The sequence below is a fragment of the Lissotriton helveticus genome, chromosome 6, assembly GCF_964261635.1.
Source record: "Lissotriton helveticus chromosome 6, aLisHel1.1, whole genome shotgun sequence".
NCBI lineage: Eukaryota > Metazoa > Chordata > Amphibia > Caudata > Salamandridae > Lissotriton > Lissotriton helveticus.
In genome coordinates, this window is record NC_136067.1 from 202,265,686 (window position 1) to 202,283,833 (window position 18,148).

Sequence of the window (18,148 nt, forward strand, 5' to 3'; positions counted from 1 at the left end):
ACTTTCTTTTAACCTGTAAACTGTATACAAATTTTCGTATTGCATTTCTTAAACCTATGTTTGTAAAATATGGCGTACGTACAGTAAATCAGGCTATGAGTTTAGTTTTTAATTTACAACATGTCGATATCTGTTTTTTTACTGCTATGTTTTTAACTCAATCAATTAAGGCCAGGAAGAGTATGTGTTTTTAAATCATTTTGTAAGTTACACTTGGCTGATTTCCCTTGTTTGTAATCTGCTGTACTTGTTATTTTAATGTATGTATTCTTGTGCTTTTATGGTCATTTTTATATGTACCGAATAAAGCTTCATGAATTGAATTGAAATAGACAAGGCTGACTGAACTAACACCCTGTTCCCTTCACAAGTGGTTACCTTTGCTTTGTCTGTTTTTGAGAGGCCTAATGCCCGACTTGAAGAATTTACAATTTCAAATTAAGCCCTCTGTCAACAAAATAAATTCTCCTTAACCCAACATGGGACAAAACAATAAGAAACATTACATCTCTCTAATACATCTTGATTGGACAGAGATATCGACAGCACACTGACACTTAAGGCTTCCCCTTCCAGAGATACAAACAGCAGCCATATTATGCAACTTCTCTGGAGATTGCTCAGCAGTCGCAGACTTAATAGACTGAAACATAGCCTAGGAGTCCAAACAAAAGCCACAAAATAGGGGACGCGTTTCCTCTTGACTTTGTACTGACCAAGTGACTTGTAATACATAACTATTGGATATTGGTCTATTGAAGCAAGAGTTAGTCAAACATGGTGAAATGCTGGAAGAAAAGTTATATTACACATGTTTAAATGGTCATAAAAGCAATGTCCTGATGTAAAAAGAAAGATGTTTATACTTATATTGTAAAATGTTATAGTTCCACTGTTTGATTTCTAATATAGGCACCGTATTTCTATGGATGTTTTGGCCCAGCTTCAATTCTGCAATTGCTGATGCGGGAATAGACCAACAGAGAGCCATTATCAACACATACTTCTCCTTGGCTGCCTGCGTGCTCACGGCATATGCATTCTCCAGCCTGGTCGAACACAAGGGCAAACTGGATATGGTAAGGGGGCATTGCTTCTCTAAAGACATCAACACGCTTGCAGGATGGCTGCATTACAATTCATGCAGCATTGACACATTTGAGGTTGTAACATTGATTGTTAACAAGCGTGAGGTCGGTTAATGCTCCACAGATTCTGTGAAAGTGTCTGTGTAATTGTTCTAAAACAGTATTCTGTCCACATAGTCCCCTGTACGTACACCTGTGTAAATTAACAAAAAAAGAAAATGAGTAAAATCCAAAACCAAAATGGTAGTAGAAAGAGAAATCTGTTTTAAGTGTCTCAAGCACCAAGACTATGAAGAGTTTTAAGCGATATTAGGAAAAGTATTGGAGTCTGGAAATAATAGATATACTCTTTGCACTCTTGTTTATTCTTAGAAAACAGACAAGGAGTACCACCAGCATTGAATCGCCGATTCCTAATGGGCTATGTGGTTAAACAAAAAGTGAGAAAGTTCTCCTTTTGTTAAGAAACCCCTCACTCACCACACTAGTGGTGACATGCTTCATCATCGGGGTCCACCCTAATGACCTAGCGTCATCAGGGTGTGCTACAACACCTGTTTACAGTGGAGCAGGTTGTGAGTGAGGGTGCGTGAGAACAAATGTAAGTGTGTTAAAAATTGTCCTGGTTTAACTTAGGAAAATAAGATTTTATTTGTAAGCAACTGGACAATGTTAAAATCAAGTGGCGAGATATAGTGAGGGTAATTATGAGCCCATGTATCTCTATGTGTCTCTGGTCTACATGTTTCAACCATAAAGGTGTAAAATAACCAGGTTTTCTTCAGGACCAATAAACCCTGAGAGTGGATGGTGTGCGTCCCCTAAAAGACGCACCCGGTCCTACTCTCTGGGACCACAAAGGGGCAGAAGTGTGCCTGTGGTGTGGGCTTGAACCTCGTCGGGTAAGCCTAAAAAAATCAAAATACCTGTAAAGGAAAAATTAAGACTGATGTCAAATATTAAACTTTTACAAGCCTGTTACGTAGTGCAGTGTCTCACATTCGTGTCTGCATGCTGTGACTCCCAATAGGAAAAGTACCTTTTGCTTAGCGTTGCAAAAGTACTGGCGCAAATGATTGCTAGTTGTGCCTCTTCTCAGTGTGATGATGTGGAAGTGCCTGGGCCGCAATTTATGCGAAAGATTTTTACCACAACTAGCACGCTTGTCAGTTATACGTGCGTCAATATCTATTCAATTCACGCGCATTCCATAGACTTTATGTGGCGTGATAATGTCTCGCATTCTTATTGTGCGGGCGAGGTCATTTTTAAGGAAAGTGCATGAACTGCCATACTCAACACACTCAACCCATGCCGGACTCACGTACATAAAACATTTAAGACACACAAGTGGTTGGTTTAAAGCTTACTCTCATTCGGGTATTTGGATACCTCATAGGGCGGGGAGAGGTTATCCTCAATACAAAAACGTATTCTGAAACAGAAGATTAGTAAAGAGTTTCATGAATAACGAGTGGATCAAAAGCGTCTTAGAAAAAACGGAGCCATGCTCAATGGTATGTGCAGCCCGTTGGAGATCTGTGCGCTCGTCTAACTAGGCGATTACTTACAGTTTTGGTGCGAGGTGAATGGCCGTTTACCTATTACCGTCCTCCGCCCTGTTACAGTGTGGCCGGGGGCTCGGGAACTGAGATATACACAAAACGCTTCCGCAATGGGCGGAGTTTTGTGCCGGTCACGTGGGGCGGCACTGGGAGCGTCAGAAGTGCAACCTCTGAAACGGTGGCTGCGGAGGTTCAAGCGCGCACTGTTATTGAAGGGTTCTATTCCCGGCTGGGGAACCGACGGGGGATCTGAATTAAAATGGAAATATGGACTGAATCAGTACAATAATATATATCATGGTAAAAGGATAATTGCGGTAAATCCAAGGTCCAATTGTTATGAACCATTGAGTAGGAAATGGATTTGAGGTTATGATTTTAGGATATTGAGTATGGGTATTCACCATAAACTCAGCAATTTTTAGGGATTAGAAAAAGATAAAGTACATGTATACTGTTGTTGGGAACGAACCATCATTACCGGTGGGTGCTGATGGGGCTGAAGATTGCACGAATTGCCATATTGAGAAGGTGCAAAAAAGGGGGGGGGGTTGGTTGGTGGGGTTCCATATGTGACAGAACATGCTGTGCGTTTGGAACCGGGAAGGTACAGATAGGGATGGTTCCCAGTGTGGCAACATATCCTAAAATAATAATAATAATAAAGAGCTTGTAAAGCGCACAGTAATGCCATCACGGCATGTCCCCGCGCTAGAACTAGCCGTGAGCCAGCAAGAGAGAGATCCAGAGGACTATGCTGTGTATAAGTGAGTTTTCAGCAAGGCCCTAAACCGCGCTTCGCTACTCTCCAGTCTCAAGGCCAAGGGAAGTTTGTTCCACTGTTGAGCTGCATGGAGCGCAAAAGAACGACCACCTATTCTGGCCTTCCTCGTCCTGGGAACTGTCAGCAGTCCGGTCCCCTCCGAACGAAGGGTCCTGGAGGGTTCATACCGGCTGACTAGATCCTTTAAATAAGCGGGCGACCTCTCCCAGACAATCCGATGACAGAAGAGTAGACACTTAAAACGCACCCTTTTCTTCACAGGCAGCCAATGAAGCGCATCCAGCGCCTTCTGCGAATTGGCCCTCCTAGGTCTTCTCAACACCAACCTGGCGGCGGAGTTCTGGATGACTTGGAGGCGGCCCAGGCTACCCTCGGTCGCCCCCAGAAACAGTACATTTCCATAGTCCAATCGCGAGGTCACCAGTGCCTGTGTTAGAGTCCTTCTGGCCGCAAGGGGCAAGAGGTCTAACGTTTTATTTAGGGTCTTTAAAACTCCAAAACATTTGCCCACAAGACGCCTAATGTGGCCATCATACGAGAGGGAGGGATTCATCCAGATTCCCAAGTTCTTTGCTTCCTCACAGGGGGTAGGAGTAGGACCCAAGCATGAAGGCCACCACTCAGCTGACCAATTATCGCTCTTTCCCCCAACCACCAGCACCTCTGTTTTAGAGCCATTGAGTTTTAAACAATGGGAGTCCATCCATTCTCCCAGTGCCTGCATACAAGATTTAAAGTTAGTTGGAGTGTTGGAGGAGTTCTGCGACAAAGAGATCAGCAGCTGGGTGTCGTCAGCGTACGACACCAATTCCACCCCAAAAGATTGTACCACTTTTGCCAGGGAGGCCATATAAAGATTAAAAAGAGTGGGGCTAAGAGCCGAGCCCTGAGGCACTCCCTGATCTAATGGCAGCTCTGCTGAGCGACAGGTCCCTTGCTGAACCTGAAAGCATCTCTCTGAGAGGAATGACTGTAGCCAACACAGCGCTTGACCAGCCACCCCAGCTTCCTTCAGACACCGCAGCAAGACACCGGTCCAAGGCCGACCTGGTCTGTATGTTTCGCGTGAAATCTGATGCCATTTGTTGTCTGGAGGTGCATGTTGCAGCATCTCTATGTGATTGTCACCATATTTGTGCCTGTGATCTTATGGGTTAGTTCAGGTATGTGACTGCAGTAATGATCTGCTGACGCCAAGGTGATTGGAGAGGGTCAAATGTAGTGTCATTTGAGTACTGAATGCCACGGAATATTGTCATTGAGGCCTGTTTTGTGGGTCGACAATCTGTAGACCCAACGTTGCTCTTTTTCATATAAGAGTCGCTGAGTATTGGGTCCAGATGGAATTTGTTCAATGACGGTCCATCTCATGTCATTTGGTGTATGTTGAGCCTCTAGAAAATGGTCCGTGAGTTTCGTCGCATTTTTCTTGCACCGTATGGTGCTGCGGTGCTCACAGATGCGTTGCTTGACTTTGCGAGTTGTCATGCCTACGTAAGATTTCCCGCAAGCACACTTGATCAAATATACGACATTGGCACAGTTGCAGTTCGTATGTGCACGTTGTTCCCAGACTTTGCCTTCCTCCAAGTCCAAAGTCTTTATGTTTTCTGTGAGGTGACATACACTACAGTCCCCGCATTTGAAGTGTCCTGTTATTGGTGGAAGGTTCCATGCTGTTGTGATACTCGGGTTCAGGTTGGCCGGTTTCACTTTTGGTCTGGTGTTGACTAGGCTGTTTTTTAGACTGGGTGCCTTTTTATAGGAAAAAAGTGGCTTGTCCCATTGTAGTACACCTGTGTTCACTATTGACCAGTGTTTGTTGATACATTTGCTTACTTGGTTCGAAATAGTGTTATACGTTGTAACACAGGTGAGTGGCACCTGGTCATTGTGAACAATTTTGTCTTCAAGGAGCCCGTCTCTAGGTTGATTCCTGGCCCTCTTCTGGCATTTTTCAATGATCTTTGATGGGTACCCACGTTGTTTCAGTTTGCTGGTTAGATCTTGGGCTTGGGCTTTGTAGTCCGATAAATTGCTGCAGTTTCTCCGTAGTCTTAGATATTGCCCATAAGGCAGGTTTTCTCTGAGAGGGCGAGGGTGGAAACTCTCGTATCTAAGGAGATTGTTCTTGGCAGTTGGTTTGAAGTGGGTTTTTGATGTTAACCCATTTTCCTCTTTTGAAATTTCTATGTCCAAGAAGACCATTTGTTGTTTGTCATAACAGTGGGTGAATTTTAAATGTGGGTCGCAGGAGTTTATCCATATGATGAACTCCTTGAGTGTTTCCTCTGGTCCTTGCCAGATGGCTAGGACGTCATCAATATATCGTCGCCAGAATTTTATGTGGTCAATGAAGCGGTTCGTCTCAGCTAGAATGAATTTTTCTTCAAAATCATGGACGTATAGCCCAGCCACGCTTGGGGCAAAAACACTGCCCATTGAGGTACCACCGGTTTGTAGAAAAAGTGAGCCTTCGTACTCAAAATAGTTCCTTTTTAATGCCAGGGTGGCGCATTGGAGAATGAAGGATTTTGGTGTCTGATGCTCCCAAGTGTTACTTTCTAGGATTGTTTTGAGTACATTGATGGTAGCATCCTGTGGTATGCTGGTGTATAAGCTTTCAATGTCAAAGTTAAGTAAGATGGTTTCATCGTCAACTCTGATTTCATTGAGGAGTACCAGCAGGTTTTTGTGTCCTTCAGATATGTGGGTGTGGATTGTACGATAGTTTTTAGGAAAAAATCGCAGTACCTAGAGAGTGGTTCTAGAAGTGAACCAATCCCTGACACGATTGGCCTGCCAGGGGGAGGAATTTTTCCTTTGTGCATTTTGGGCACAATGTAGAAATATGGAATTTTTCCTTCCGTCTTACTGAGGTAATCGGCTTCCTGTTTGGAAATTTTTCCAGTTGCTTCAGCTGTCTCCACTAGTTGGAGGATTTCTGCTTTAAGATCTTCTGTGGGATCTCTGGGTAGCGGTTGGTAGTTCCTTACATCCCCTAGCAATCTCCTGCATTCTGTGTTGTAGTCAGTTTTGTTCATAATTACCAAGCCACCCCCTTTGTCTGCTGGCTTGATTATGATGGTTTTGTCTGTTTTCAGATTTGAGATAGCATTTTGTTCTGCCTTGCTATTGTTTTGGAATTGTTTTGTTTCTCTCATTTGTTCGATATCATTGAATACTGCCTGTTCAAATGTATTAATCTCGACAGGAATGGTATGAGGTGGAGGTATGAATGTGGACTTGATCCTCAGTCCTGTTTCATTCGGTTTCTCCTCTGTATCCTGGCTGGAGTGTTTCTCAAAAAAAGCTTACAATTTCAATTTCCGGAAAAACAAGGCCAGCTCGCAGTGTAGCTTAAATTTGTCTAGTCGTGTTGTTGGTACAAAGCCCAGGCCTTTGTTGAGGACTTTGGTTTCTATGTCAGTGAGGGCTCTTGATGATAGGTTGGTCACTAGCTCCTCATGTTGCTGGGGCCCGCTTTGTTCGTTCCCGCTCTGCTCCTGGTGTTGTTGCCTACTGGGTCCTCCTCCTCCCATTGGACGTTGTTCCCGGGTTTTTTTCGCCCCCTTCCGCGCCTGCCTCTGTTGGAAAAAGGAGGACGGTATTGGTGTGGTTAGAAAAATTGAGGTTGGAATGGTGGTTGCCATCCGTACATCGGGAATGGTTGGTCTGGTATGAAAGGTGTAGGGAATGGGGGTTGGCTGTATTGTGGCCACTGGTAGTGTCCTCTAAATCCACCTCTTTGTCTTTGTCTTGGATTACTATTTCCGGAGCCTCCGCTGTTGTTCGAACTGTTGGAGGTGTTACTAGAAGCATCTGAATCCGGGTCTGGACCTGGTGTCGCTTTGTAATCCATATCCGAGTAGGGATATGCCTTCACAAATGAGAACCGTTTGAGGTCTTTCTGAAATTTCTGGACCTTTTGCTGAGTGAGATTGTCCCTGTATTCGTTAATCTCTTTGTTGAGATCATCTAATTTCTTTTTGTATCCTGTTATGGTCGTCTTTATTTGGGCTTCCGTGACTTGTATTTCTATCTGTATCTTTTCGGACAGACGTAGTGCAGTCTTGAGGATGAGCATGATCCAGTCATGTGTGCAGTGCCATGCTATACGTGCCCAGTCTCTTCTGAACTCCTGGTCATCTAGAAAGATGCGTGGAGCATTAGTGACCAGCAATCCCTTTGGTGCCATTTGGTTGGTCACATATTCCTTCAGTATTGTGCCATGCAGTATGGTTCTAATCCGGTTTCTTTTCATCTCTGTCAGTTTATCCCAGTCTGATGTTTGGGAAATTGTGTTGCTTATATTTGCATCCGCAAAAACCGCAAGGTTGCCCATGATGGAATCTATTTCTTCCGTAGAGTAAGTTAAGCCTTGGTTGTCTGCCATGATTAATCGGTGTGTCCTGGAGTTGGGTGAGCAGTGAGACAGGCAATGCTGCTAGGTATCAGCTCTTGCAGCTGTGCGGTGCCAGGACATGAAAAACAATAGGGAGAGCAAGGTTTTTAGTTCACATAGGTGAACGGGGGAATACTCCTATATCCCTGGGTATATCATTAGAAAACAGACAAGGAGTACCACCAGCATGGAATCGCCGATTCCTAATGGGGTATGTGGTTAAACAAAAAGCGAGAAAGTTCTCCTTTTGTTAAGAAACCCCTCACTCACCACCTAGTGGTGACATGCTTCATCATCGGGGTCCACCCTAATGACCTAGCGTCATCAGGGTGTGCTACAACACCTGTTTACAGTGGAGCAGGTTGTGAGTGAGGGTGCGTGAGAAAAAAATGTAAGTGTGTTAAAAATTGTCCTGGTTTAACTGAGGAAAATAAGATTTTATTTGTAAGCAACTGGACAATGTTAAAATCAAGTGGCGAGATATAGTGAGGGTAATTATGAGCCCATGTATCTCTATGTGTCTCTGGTCTACATGTTTCAACCATAAAGGTGTAAAATAACCAGGTTTTCTTCAGGACCAATAAACCCTGAGAGTGGATGGTGTGCGTCCCCTAAAAGACGCACCCGGTCCTACTCTCTGGGACCACAAAGGGGCAGAAGTGTGCCTGTGCTGTGGGCTTGAACCTCGTCGGGTAAGCCTAAAAAAATCAAAATACCTGTAAAGGAAAAATTAAGACTGATGTCAAATATTAAACTTTTACAAGCCTGTTACGTAGTGCAGTGTCTCACATTCGTGTCTGAATGCTGTTACTCCCAATAGGAAAAGTACCTTTTGCTTAGCGTTGCAAAAGTACTGGCACAAATGATTGCTAGTTGTACCTCTTCTCAGTGTGATGATTTAAGCTACACTGCGAGCTGGCCTTGTTTTTCCGGAAATTGAAATTGAAAGCTTTTTTTGAGAAACACTCCAGCCAGGATACAGAGGAGAAACCGAATGAAACAGGACTGAGGATCAAGTCCACATTCATACCTCCACCTCATACCATTCCTGTCGAGATTAATACATTTGAACAGGCAGTATTCAATGATATCGAACAAATGAGAGAAATAAAACAATTCTAAAACAATAGCAAGGCAGAACAAAATGCTATCTCAAATCTGAAAACAGACAATACCATCATAATCAAGCCAGCAGACAAAGGGGGTGGCTTGGTAATTATGAACAAAACTGACTACAACACAGAATGCAGGAGATTGCTAGGGGATGTAAGAAACTACCAACCGCTACCCAGAGATCCCACAGAAGATCTTAAAGCAGAAATCCTCCAACTAGTGGAGACAGCTGAAGCAACTGGAAAAATTTCCAAACAGGAAGCCGATTACCTCAGTAAGACGGAAGGAAAAATTCCATATTTCTACATTGTGCCCAAAATGCACAAAGGAAAAATTCCTCCCCCTGGCAGGCCAATCGTGTCAGGGATTGGTTCACTTCTAGAACCACTCTCTAGGTACTACGATTTTTTCCTAAAAACTATCGTACAATCCACATCCACATATCTGAAGGACACAAAAAACCTGCTGGTACTCCTCAATGAAATCAGAGTTGACGATGAAACCATCTTACTTAGCTTTGACATTGAAAGCTTATACACCAGCATACCACAGGATGCTACCATCAATGTACTCAAAACAATCCTAGAAAGTAACACTTGGGAGCATCAGACACCAAAATCCTTCATTCTCCAATGCGCCACCCTGGCATTAAAAAGGAACTATTTTGAGTACGAAGGCTCACTTTTTCTACAAACCGGTGGTACCTCCATGGGCAGTGTTTTTGCCCCAAGCGTGGCTGGACTATACGTCCATGATTTTGAAGAAAAATTCATTCTAGCTGAGACGAACCCCTTCATTGACCACATAAAATTCTGGCGACGATATATTGATGACGTCCTAGCCATCTGGCAAGGACCAGAGGAAACACTCAAGGAGTTCATCATATGGATAAACTCCTGCGACCCACATTTAAAATTCACCCACTGTTATGACAAACAACAAATGGTCTTCTTGGACATAGAAATTTCAAAAGAGGAAAATGGGTTAACATCAAAAACCCACTTCAAACCAACTGCCAAGAACAATCTCCTTAGATACGAGAGTTTCCACCCTCGCCCTCTCAGAGAAAACCTGCCTTATGGGCAATATCTAAGACTACGGAGAAACTGCAGCAATTTATCGGACTACAAAACCCAAGCCCAAGATCTAACCAGCAAACTAAAACAACGTGGGTACCCATCAAAGATCATTGAAAAATGCCAGAAGAGGGCCAGGAATCAACCTAGAGACGGGCTCCTTGAAGACAAAATTGTTCACAATGACCAGGTGCCACGCAACTGTGTTACAACGTATAACACTATTTCGAACCAAGTAAGCAAATGTATCAACAAACACTGGTCAATAGTGAACACAGGTGTACTACAATGGGACAAGCCACTTTTTTCCTATAAAAAGGCACCCAGTCTAAAAAACAGCCTAGTCAACACCAGACCAAAAGTGAAACAGGCCAACCTGAACAGCTTCAGCAACCAACCAACGCAAGCCACAACCGCAACAACGCCACCCACCACCACCCTCCGCACCTGGACTCCGATCAGCACCGAAGACACCATCCGCACAATGAACTCCATCCATTCCGGATCTCCGACTGACCCATGCCCTCACCACGTCTTCAACAAGGCCGACGCTGTCATCGCACCCCACCTGCGGGACATCATCAACACCTCCTTCGACACCGCCACCTTCCCTGAGAGCTGGAAGCACGCCGAACTCAGCGCTCTTCTCAAGAAACCCACAGCAGACCCCACCGACCTCAAGAACTACCGTCCCATCTCGCTCCTCCCGTTCCCAGCCAAAGTCATCGAGAAGACCGTCAACAAACAGCTGGCCGCCTTCCTCGAGACGAATGGATCCCTCGACCCCTCACAGTCTGGCTTCCGAGCGAACCACAGCACCGAGACCGCCCTCATCGCTGCCACCGATGACATACGAACTCTGATGGACAACGGAGAAACAGCGGCCCTCATCCTCCTGGACCTCTCCGCGGCTTTCGACACTGTCTGCCACCGCACCCTAGTACAGCGCCTCGGCAACATCGGAATCCAGGACAAGGCACTGGAATGGATCACCTCCTTCCTCGACGGAAGAACACAGAGAGTCCGCCTACCACCGTACAAGTCAGAGGCCACCAAAGTCATCTGCGGCGTCCCTCAAGGATCCTCACTGAGCCCCACCCTCTTCAACGTCTACATGAGCCCCCTCGCGGCCATCGCACGCCAACACAACCTCAACATAATCTCCTACGCCGACGACACCCAGCTGATCCTCTCCCTGACCAACGACCCCACCACCGCCAGAGCCAACCTGCACGAAGGGATGAGAGATGTAGCCGAATGGATGACGACCAGCCGCCTGAAACTGAACTCAGACAAGACGGAGGTCCTCATCCTGGGCTCCTCGCCCTCCGCCTGGGACGACTCCTGGTGGCCCCCCGCCCTGGGCACCGCACCCAAACCGACGGACCACGCACGCAACCTGGGCTTCATCCTGGACTCCTCCCTCTCCATGACCAGACAAGTAAACGCCGTCTCCTCGTCTTGCTTCAACATCCTGCGCATGCTACGTAAGATTTTCCAGTGGATCGCCACCGAGACGAGGAAGACGGTCACCCAGGCCCTCGTCACCAGCCGACTGGACTACGGCAACGCCCTCTACGCCGGAACCACCGCCAAGCTCCAGAGGAGACTCCAGCGGATCCAGAACGCCTCGGCCAGACTCATCCTCGACATCCCCCGATGCAGCCACATCTCCGGACACCTGAGAGATCTGCATTGGCTCCCGGTCAACAAGAGAATCACCTTCCGTCTCCTCACCCACGCGCACAAAGCCCTACACGACCAAGGCCCGAGCTACCTCAACAACCGGATCAACTTCTACACTCCCAAGCGCCTCCTCAGATCAACCAGCCACGCCCTCGCCGCCGTCCCCCGCATCCGAAGAGCGACAACAGGAGGAAGGTCCTTCTCCTACCTGGCCGCCAAGACCTGGAACTCACTCCCGACCGACCTGCGCCTGACCCAAGACCACCTCTCCTTCAGGAAGAAGCTCAAGACCTGGCTGTTCGAGCAGTAACGGCACCCCCCCCCCCCCATCCCAGCGCCTTGAGACCCTACGGGTGAGTAGTGCGCTCTATAAATGACTTGATTGATTGATTGATTGAACCCGAGTATCACAACAGCATGGAACCTTCCACCAATAACAGGACACTTCAAATGCGGGGACTGTAGTGTATGTCACCTCACAGAAAACACAAAGACTTTGGACTTGGAGGAAGGCAAAGTCTGGGAACAACGTGCACATACGAACTGCAACAGTGCCATTGTCGTATATTTGATCAAGTGTGCTTGCGGGAAATCTTACGTAGGCATGACAACTCGCAAAGTCAAGCAACGCATCTGTGAGCACCGCAGCACCATACGGTGCAAGAAAAATGCGACGAAACTCACGGACCATTTTCTAGAGGCTCAACATACACCAAATGACATGAGATGGACCGTCATTGAACAAATTCCATCTGGACCCAATACTCAGCGACTCTTATATGAAAAAGAGCAACGTTGGGTCTACAGATTGTCGACCCACAAAACAGGCCTCAATGACAATATTCCGTGGCATTCAGTACTCAAATGACACTACATTTGACCCTCTCCAATCACCTTGGCGTCAGCAGATCATTACTGCAGTCACATACCTGAACTAACCCATAGGATATGTTGCCACACTGGGAACCATCCCTATCTGTACCTTCCCTGTTCCAAACGCACAGCATGTTCTGTCACATATAGAACCCCACCAACCAACCCCCCCCCCCCTTTTTTTTGCACCTTCTCAATATGGCAATTCGTGCAATCTTCAGCCCCATCAGCACCCACCGGTAATGATGGTTCGTTCCCAACAACAGTATACATGTACTTTATCTTTCTCTAATCCCTAAAAATTGCTGAGTTTATGGTGAATACCCATACTCAATATCTTAAAATCATAACCTCAAATCCATTTCCTACTCAATGGTTCATAACAATTGGACCTTGGATTTACCGCAATTATCCTTTTACCATGATATATATTATTGTACTGATTCAGTCCTTATTTCCATTTTAATTCAGATCCCCCGTCGGTTCCCCAGTCGGGAATCGAACCCTTCAATAACAGTGCGCGCTTGAACCTCCGCAGCCACCGTTTCAGAGGTTGCACTTCTGACGCTCCCAGTGCCGCCCCACGTGACCGGCACACAACTCCGCCCATTGCGGAAGCGTTTTGTGTATATCTCAGTTCCCGAGCCCCCGGCCACACTGTAACAGGGCGGAGGATGGTAATAGGTAAACGGCCATTCACCTCGCACCAAAACTGTAAGTAATCGCCTAGTTAGACGAGCGCACAGATCTCCAACGGGCTGCACATACCATTGAGCATGGCTCCGTTTTTTCTGAGACGCTTTTGATCCACTCGTTATTCATGAAACTCTTTACTAATCTTTTGTTTCAGAATACGTTTTTGTATTGAGGATAACCTCTCCCCGCCCTATGAGGTATCCAAATACCCGAATGAGAGTAAGCTTTAAACCAACCACTTGTGTGTCTTAAATGTTTTATGTACGTGAGTCCGGCATGGGTTGAGTGTGTTGAGTATGGCAGTTCATGCACTTTCCTTAAAAATGACCTCGCCCGCACAATAAGAATGCGAGACATTATCACGCCACATAAAGTCTATGGAATGCGCGTGAATTGAATAGATATTGACGCACGTATAACTGACAAGCGTGCTAGTTGTGGTAAACAATCTTTTGCATAAATTACGGCCCAGGCACTTCCACATCATCACACTGAGAAGAGGCACAACTCGCAATCATTTGTGCCAGTACTTTTGCAACGCTAAGCAAAAGGTACTTTTCCCATTGGGAGTAACAGCATGCAGACACGAATGTGAGACACTGCACTACGTAACAGGCTTGTAAAAGTTTAATATTTGACATCAGTCTTAATTTTTCCTTTACAGGTATTTTGATTTTTTTAGGCTTACCCGACGAGGTTCAAGCCCACAGCACAGGCACACTTCTGCCCCTTTGTGGTCCCAGAGAGTAGGACCGGGTGCGTCTTTTAGGGGACGCACACCATCCACTCTCAGGGTTTATTGGTCCTGAAGAAAACCTGGTTATTTTACACCTTTATGGTTGAAACATGTAGACCAGAGACACATAGAGATACATGGGCTCATAATTACCCTCACTATATCTCGCCACTTGATTTTAACATTGTCCAGTTGCTTACAAATAAAATCTTATTTTCCTCAGTTAAACCAGGACAATTTTTAACACACTTACATTTTTTTCTCACGCACCCTCACTCACAACCTGCTCCACTGTAAACAGGTGTTGTAGCACACCCTGATGACGCTAGGTCATTAGGGTGGACCCCGATGATGAAGCATGTCACCACTAGGTGGTGAGTGAGGGGTTTCTTAACAAAAGGAGAACTTTCTCGCTTTTTGTTTAACCACATACCCCATTAGGAATCGGCGATTCCATGCTGGTGGTACTCCTTGTCTGTTTTCTAATGATATACCCAAGGATATAGGAGTATTCCCCCATTCACCTATGTGAACTAAAAACCTTGCTCTCCCTATTGTTTTTCACAACTCTTGTTTATTCAACAGAAGGGGAAGCTTAGCCTTTCAGATATGTTAAATTTACTATTCTAACTCCAAACAGGTCTACAGTAGGGAAAGCATTGGACTCAGGAAGGTAAGCAGGGTGCAACAGTAGGGAAAGTCTTGGACTTCCGAGGGGTAAGATTTACTATTCCTCCTCCAGTCTGTGCAACAGTAGGCAAGTACTTCACTTCAAACACATTAAATATTTGAATCGTTGTATTTGTACATTATTGATTTATATATATATATATATATATATATATATATATATATATATATATATATATATATATATATATATATATATATATATATATATATATATCCTCCACACTCCTGAAACGACAATGGTGTCACAGAAAACAGATACGGACCACTTAGTAGGTTCTTTTACAAATACAGTGCTTTATTCATCCAAGACAGCAGCATGACGCATTTTGACTGGGGAACCCCGGTCTTGATCATATATATATATGTATATATATATATATATATATATTTATCATGTGAACAAGCCTCCTTGGGAGGCGAAACGCGTCGTGGCGGCAGCGCTGGCTTTGAAGAAATAAATCACTGTTCACCAGCACTCTATGGGTCGGCTCTTTGTTGCTGTTATTGAACTTTTCCTGGTTCGGTGTGACAAGCTACGCCATATATATATATATATATATATATATTAGGAAACAATTAAAATGATTATTCGATAATTTAATAGTTAATTATCAATTAATATGAAGTGTCATTATGCATTACTTAATGAACTTCCCACACTATACCCCTACAAAACTAGCAGGCCACTCTCAAAATATTACTGAAAAAGTAAGTATATCACAATCTACATAAATGATAATCAGTTAACTATTTAATCAACAATTAATTATTTGTTAATTTATTATTACTTACTTAACAATCCACACTAAAGCCCTACAAACCTGCAATTAAAATACAAGTACAATTAATCAGTATTGAATGTATTGAATAAAGTACATAATTAGTTAGCAATAAAAAAATGAATAATAACTTAATAAATTATTGTTAGGTAATTATTATGTACCTTTCCAAAATGTATATTTGAAACACACCCAACATCCCACACCTAATATATAACTAGAATATAAAGTTACTACACTATGTACATAATCGATCATCAAGTAAATTCTTAATAATACATTAATAATTAATTGTTAATTCATTATGACTTAATTAATTCCCACCCTATATCCCAACAAACTCAGTAGCCCGCACCTAAAATATATCTGAAAAATATAATTATTATACAATTGGTATAATTAATAATCAATTAAGTAAATATTCATAGATTAATAATTAATTGTTAATTGATAATTCCTTAATTTCCCACACTTTACCCTTACAAACACCACACCTAAAACATAACTAAAATATATAATTATTTCACAGAGTTACAAATAGGCAAGATATTGTAAAACAAAATTGCTTAGACAAAAATACTTAACTATCGCAGCAGCAAGAAAAGAGAAAGTGGCTGGGTTTCTGGCTCCTTATGTAGCATCATGCTAATTTTCTGTCATTAGTATTTCCTGTTGTCTCTGAAATGCATTATGGGTAATGTAGTTTTGTTTAAAAAGCTGTCACTTCAGCTCCTTAGACAATCTACTATCTTCTCCTTTCCATATCACTGCGGTCTCTCAATCACAGGAAGTCCTCCCGGCTTTGCCCCTTTTGACACCAACCCAGCCGCTCCCTGATACTGCAACTACCTATGAAGTCTCCTAATCCCGGACCTCTGATCCCATCCTCTCCCTCGCTTGACATTTCCACATCATACTTAGCCAGTCAAACCCACTCTCCCCTCGCCTTATCTGCCTCTCCACCTTCTCCTGATATTCCGTCATCCCACTCAGCCATCCAAATCCTCTCCCCTCCTCCTGATGCTCTCCCACTCAACACTAATCACTCCCTTCTTACCTCTCATTCCTCTCAGCCCCCTCAGACTGATTCCCCTACTCCGATCCCCCTACACACTGCTTCCCCTCGTACCGACCCCCCTACTGATCCACTAAGGACACCAATCTCTTCCAATCTAAATGACCCCCACGCCCATACACAAGATGGCACCCCTCCTTTTTCGCCCCATGCCACCTCATCCTTTCACAGCACCCATCAGGCCCCTGGGTATGCAGGCTCCCCCACTACAATTCATCCTCAGTCTAGCAGCTGGAACACACCTCACTCCCTACCACCTGGGTTCCCTCCACGTCTACTTCCTATTCCTCTCTTCCTGTCTAATGTGGAACATGCCCCTCTCCCCCGACCTCCTTGCCTCCTTACCTTCCACGCTCTTAACCCAATCGCTTCTTAACATCAAACTCCACTTCTCTATCCTGTTGTTGGAACTTTCATCTCTCAAGAAAGACTTTAACTCCCTCTCTGATACTAATCCTGCCAATCATCCCTTTACCATGGGCTCTCTACAAACTTACATACTTTCCCTCAACAACGGTGTACTACTCCTTACGGTATTTCAACCGATGGACCTCCCGGTAACTGTCCTCTTACACCATCCGAAGCCCCAATCCATCTCTCCTCCCCAGACCCTTGGCATTAAATAATACCTACCCCCTAGCTCTATGACTACTGACCCTCCTACACTTCACTCCACTATTCCGGTGAACCTGGGGAGAAGCTGAATCCCTACCTCCCCTGGCTTGCCCAAGCCTCCTCCACAACTCACCGTGATTACTGACCCTCATACACTTCACTCCACTATTCCGGTGATCCTGGGGAAAAGCTGTATCCCTACTTTCCCTGGCTAACCCAGACCTCCTCCAAAACTCACCCTTATCCATTCCTGCTGTCCCCCAAAACCAACCATAAATCCCTCAACTGCTTGCTGGTCAACTGTCGATTGGCCGCACAACATGCAACAGAAATCTCGGAAACCATCGTTAATGAAGCCATTGACATCGCTGTTCTTATGGAAACCTGGCTCACGGCTCACTCCTCATCTATTCTTGACCTGATCTCTCCCACAGGTTACTCCATCCTCAGAAAAGATAGGCTTGACAAAATTGGTGGGGGCCTAGCTATAATCTATAAAGATCAACTCCAACTCCGTCTTGTTCAGAATTCCGATCAAGCCACTTTCGAATACATTGGAGCCAAACTTAAAGTTCAAGGTTCCCCACCTATTCTGCTACATAATGTCTACCATCCCCCTGGTGACCCTTTGTGGAAGAATTATCTGACCTACTTTCCGAAGCCTCAATTTCCAACTCCAAAAATCTCTTCCTCAGAGACTTTAATATTCACCTGAACAATAAGGATGATCCCTCGGTTAACATCCTCAATTACCTCCTCGACGTTATTGACTTGAATCAACTTTGCCATTCGCCAACACATTCCAAAGGTGCTACTCTTGACGCAATCATTACTAGCAAAGATCTTGCTTACCTTTCCCACATTGTCCCTATTGACTGGTCGGACCATCACCTTATCCTCTGCACGATCAACAGCGCCGTACCTCCCCCTTCTCCTAAAAACATCTTAAATAGGAAATTAACCA

At 44.6% G+C, this 18,148-nt stretch overlaps 1 protein-coding gene across 1 annotated transcript in view; it reads left to right on the plus strand.

The window, feature by feature from the left end:
• RHAG (Rh associated glycoprotein) overlaps positions 1-18,148 on the plus strand; it is a 260,401-nt gene that overhangs the window by 140,855 nt on the left and 101,398 nt on the right. The window contains exon 5 of the mRNA XM_078647599.1: positions 913-1,079. Within this exon, the coding sequence (XP_078503725.1) occupies positions 913-1,079 (167 nt within the window). The remainder of the gene's footprint in view (positions 1-912; positions 1,080-18,148) is intronic.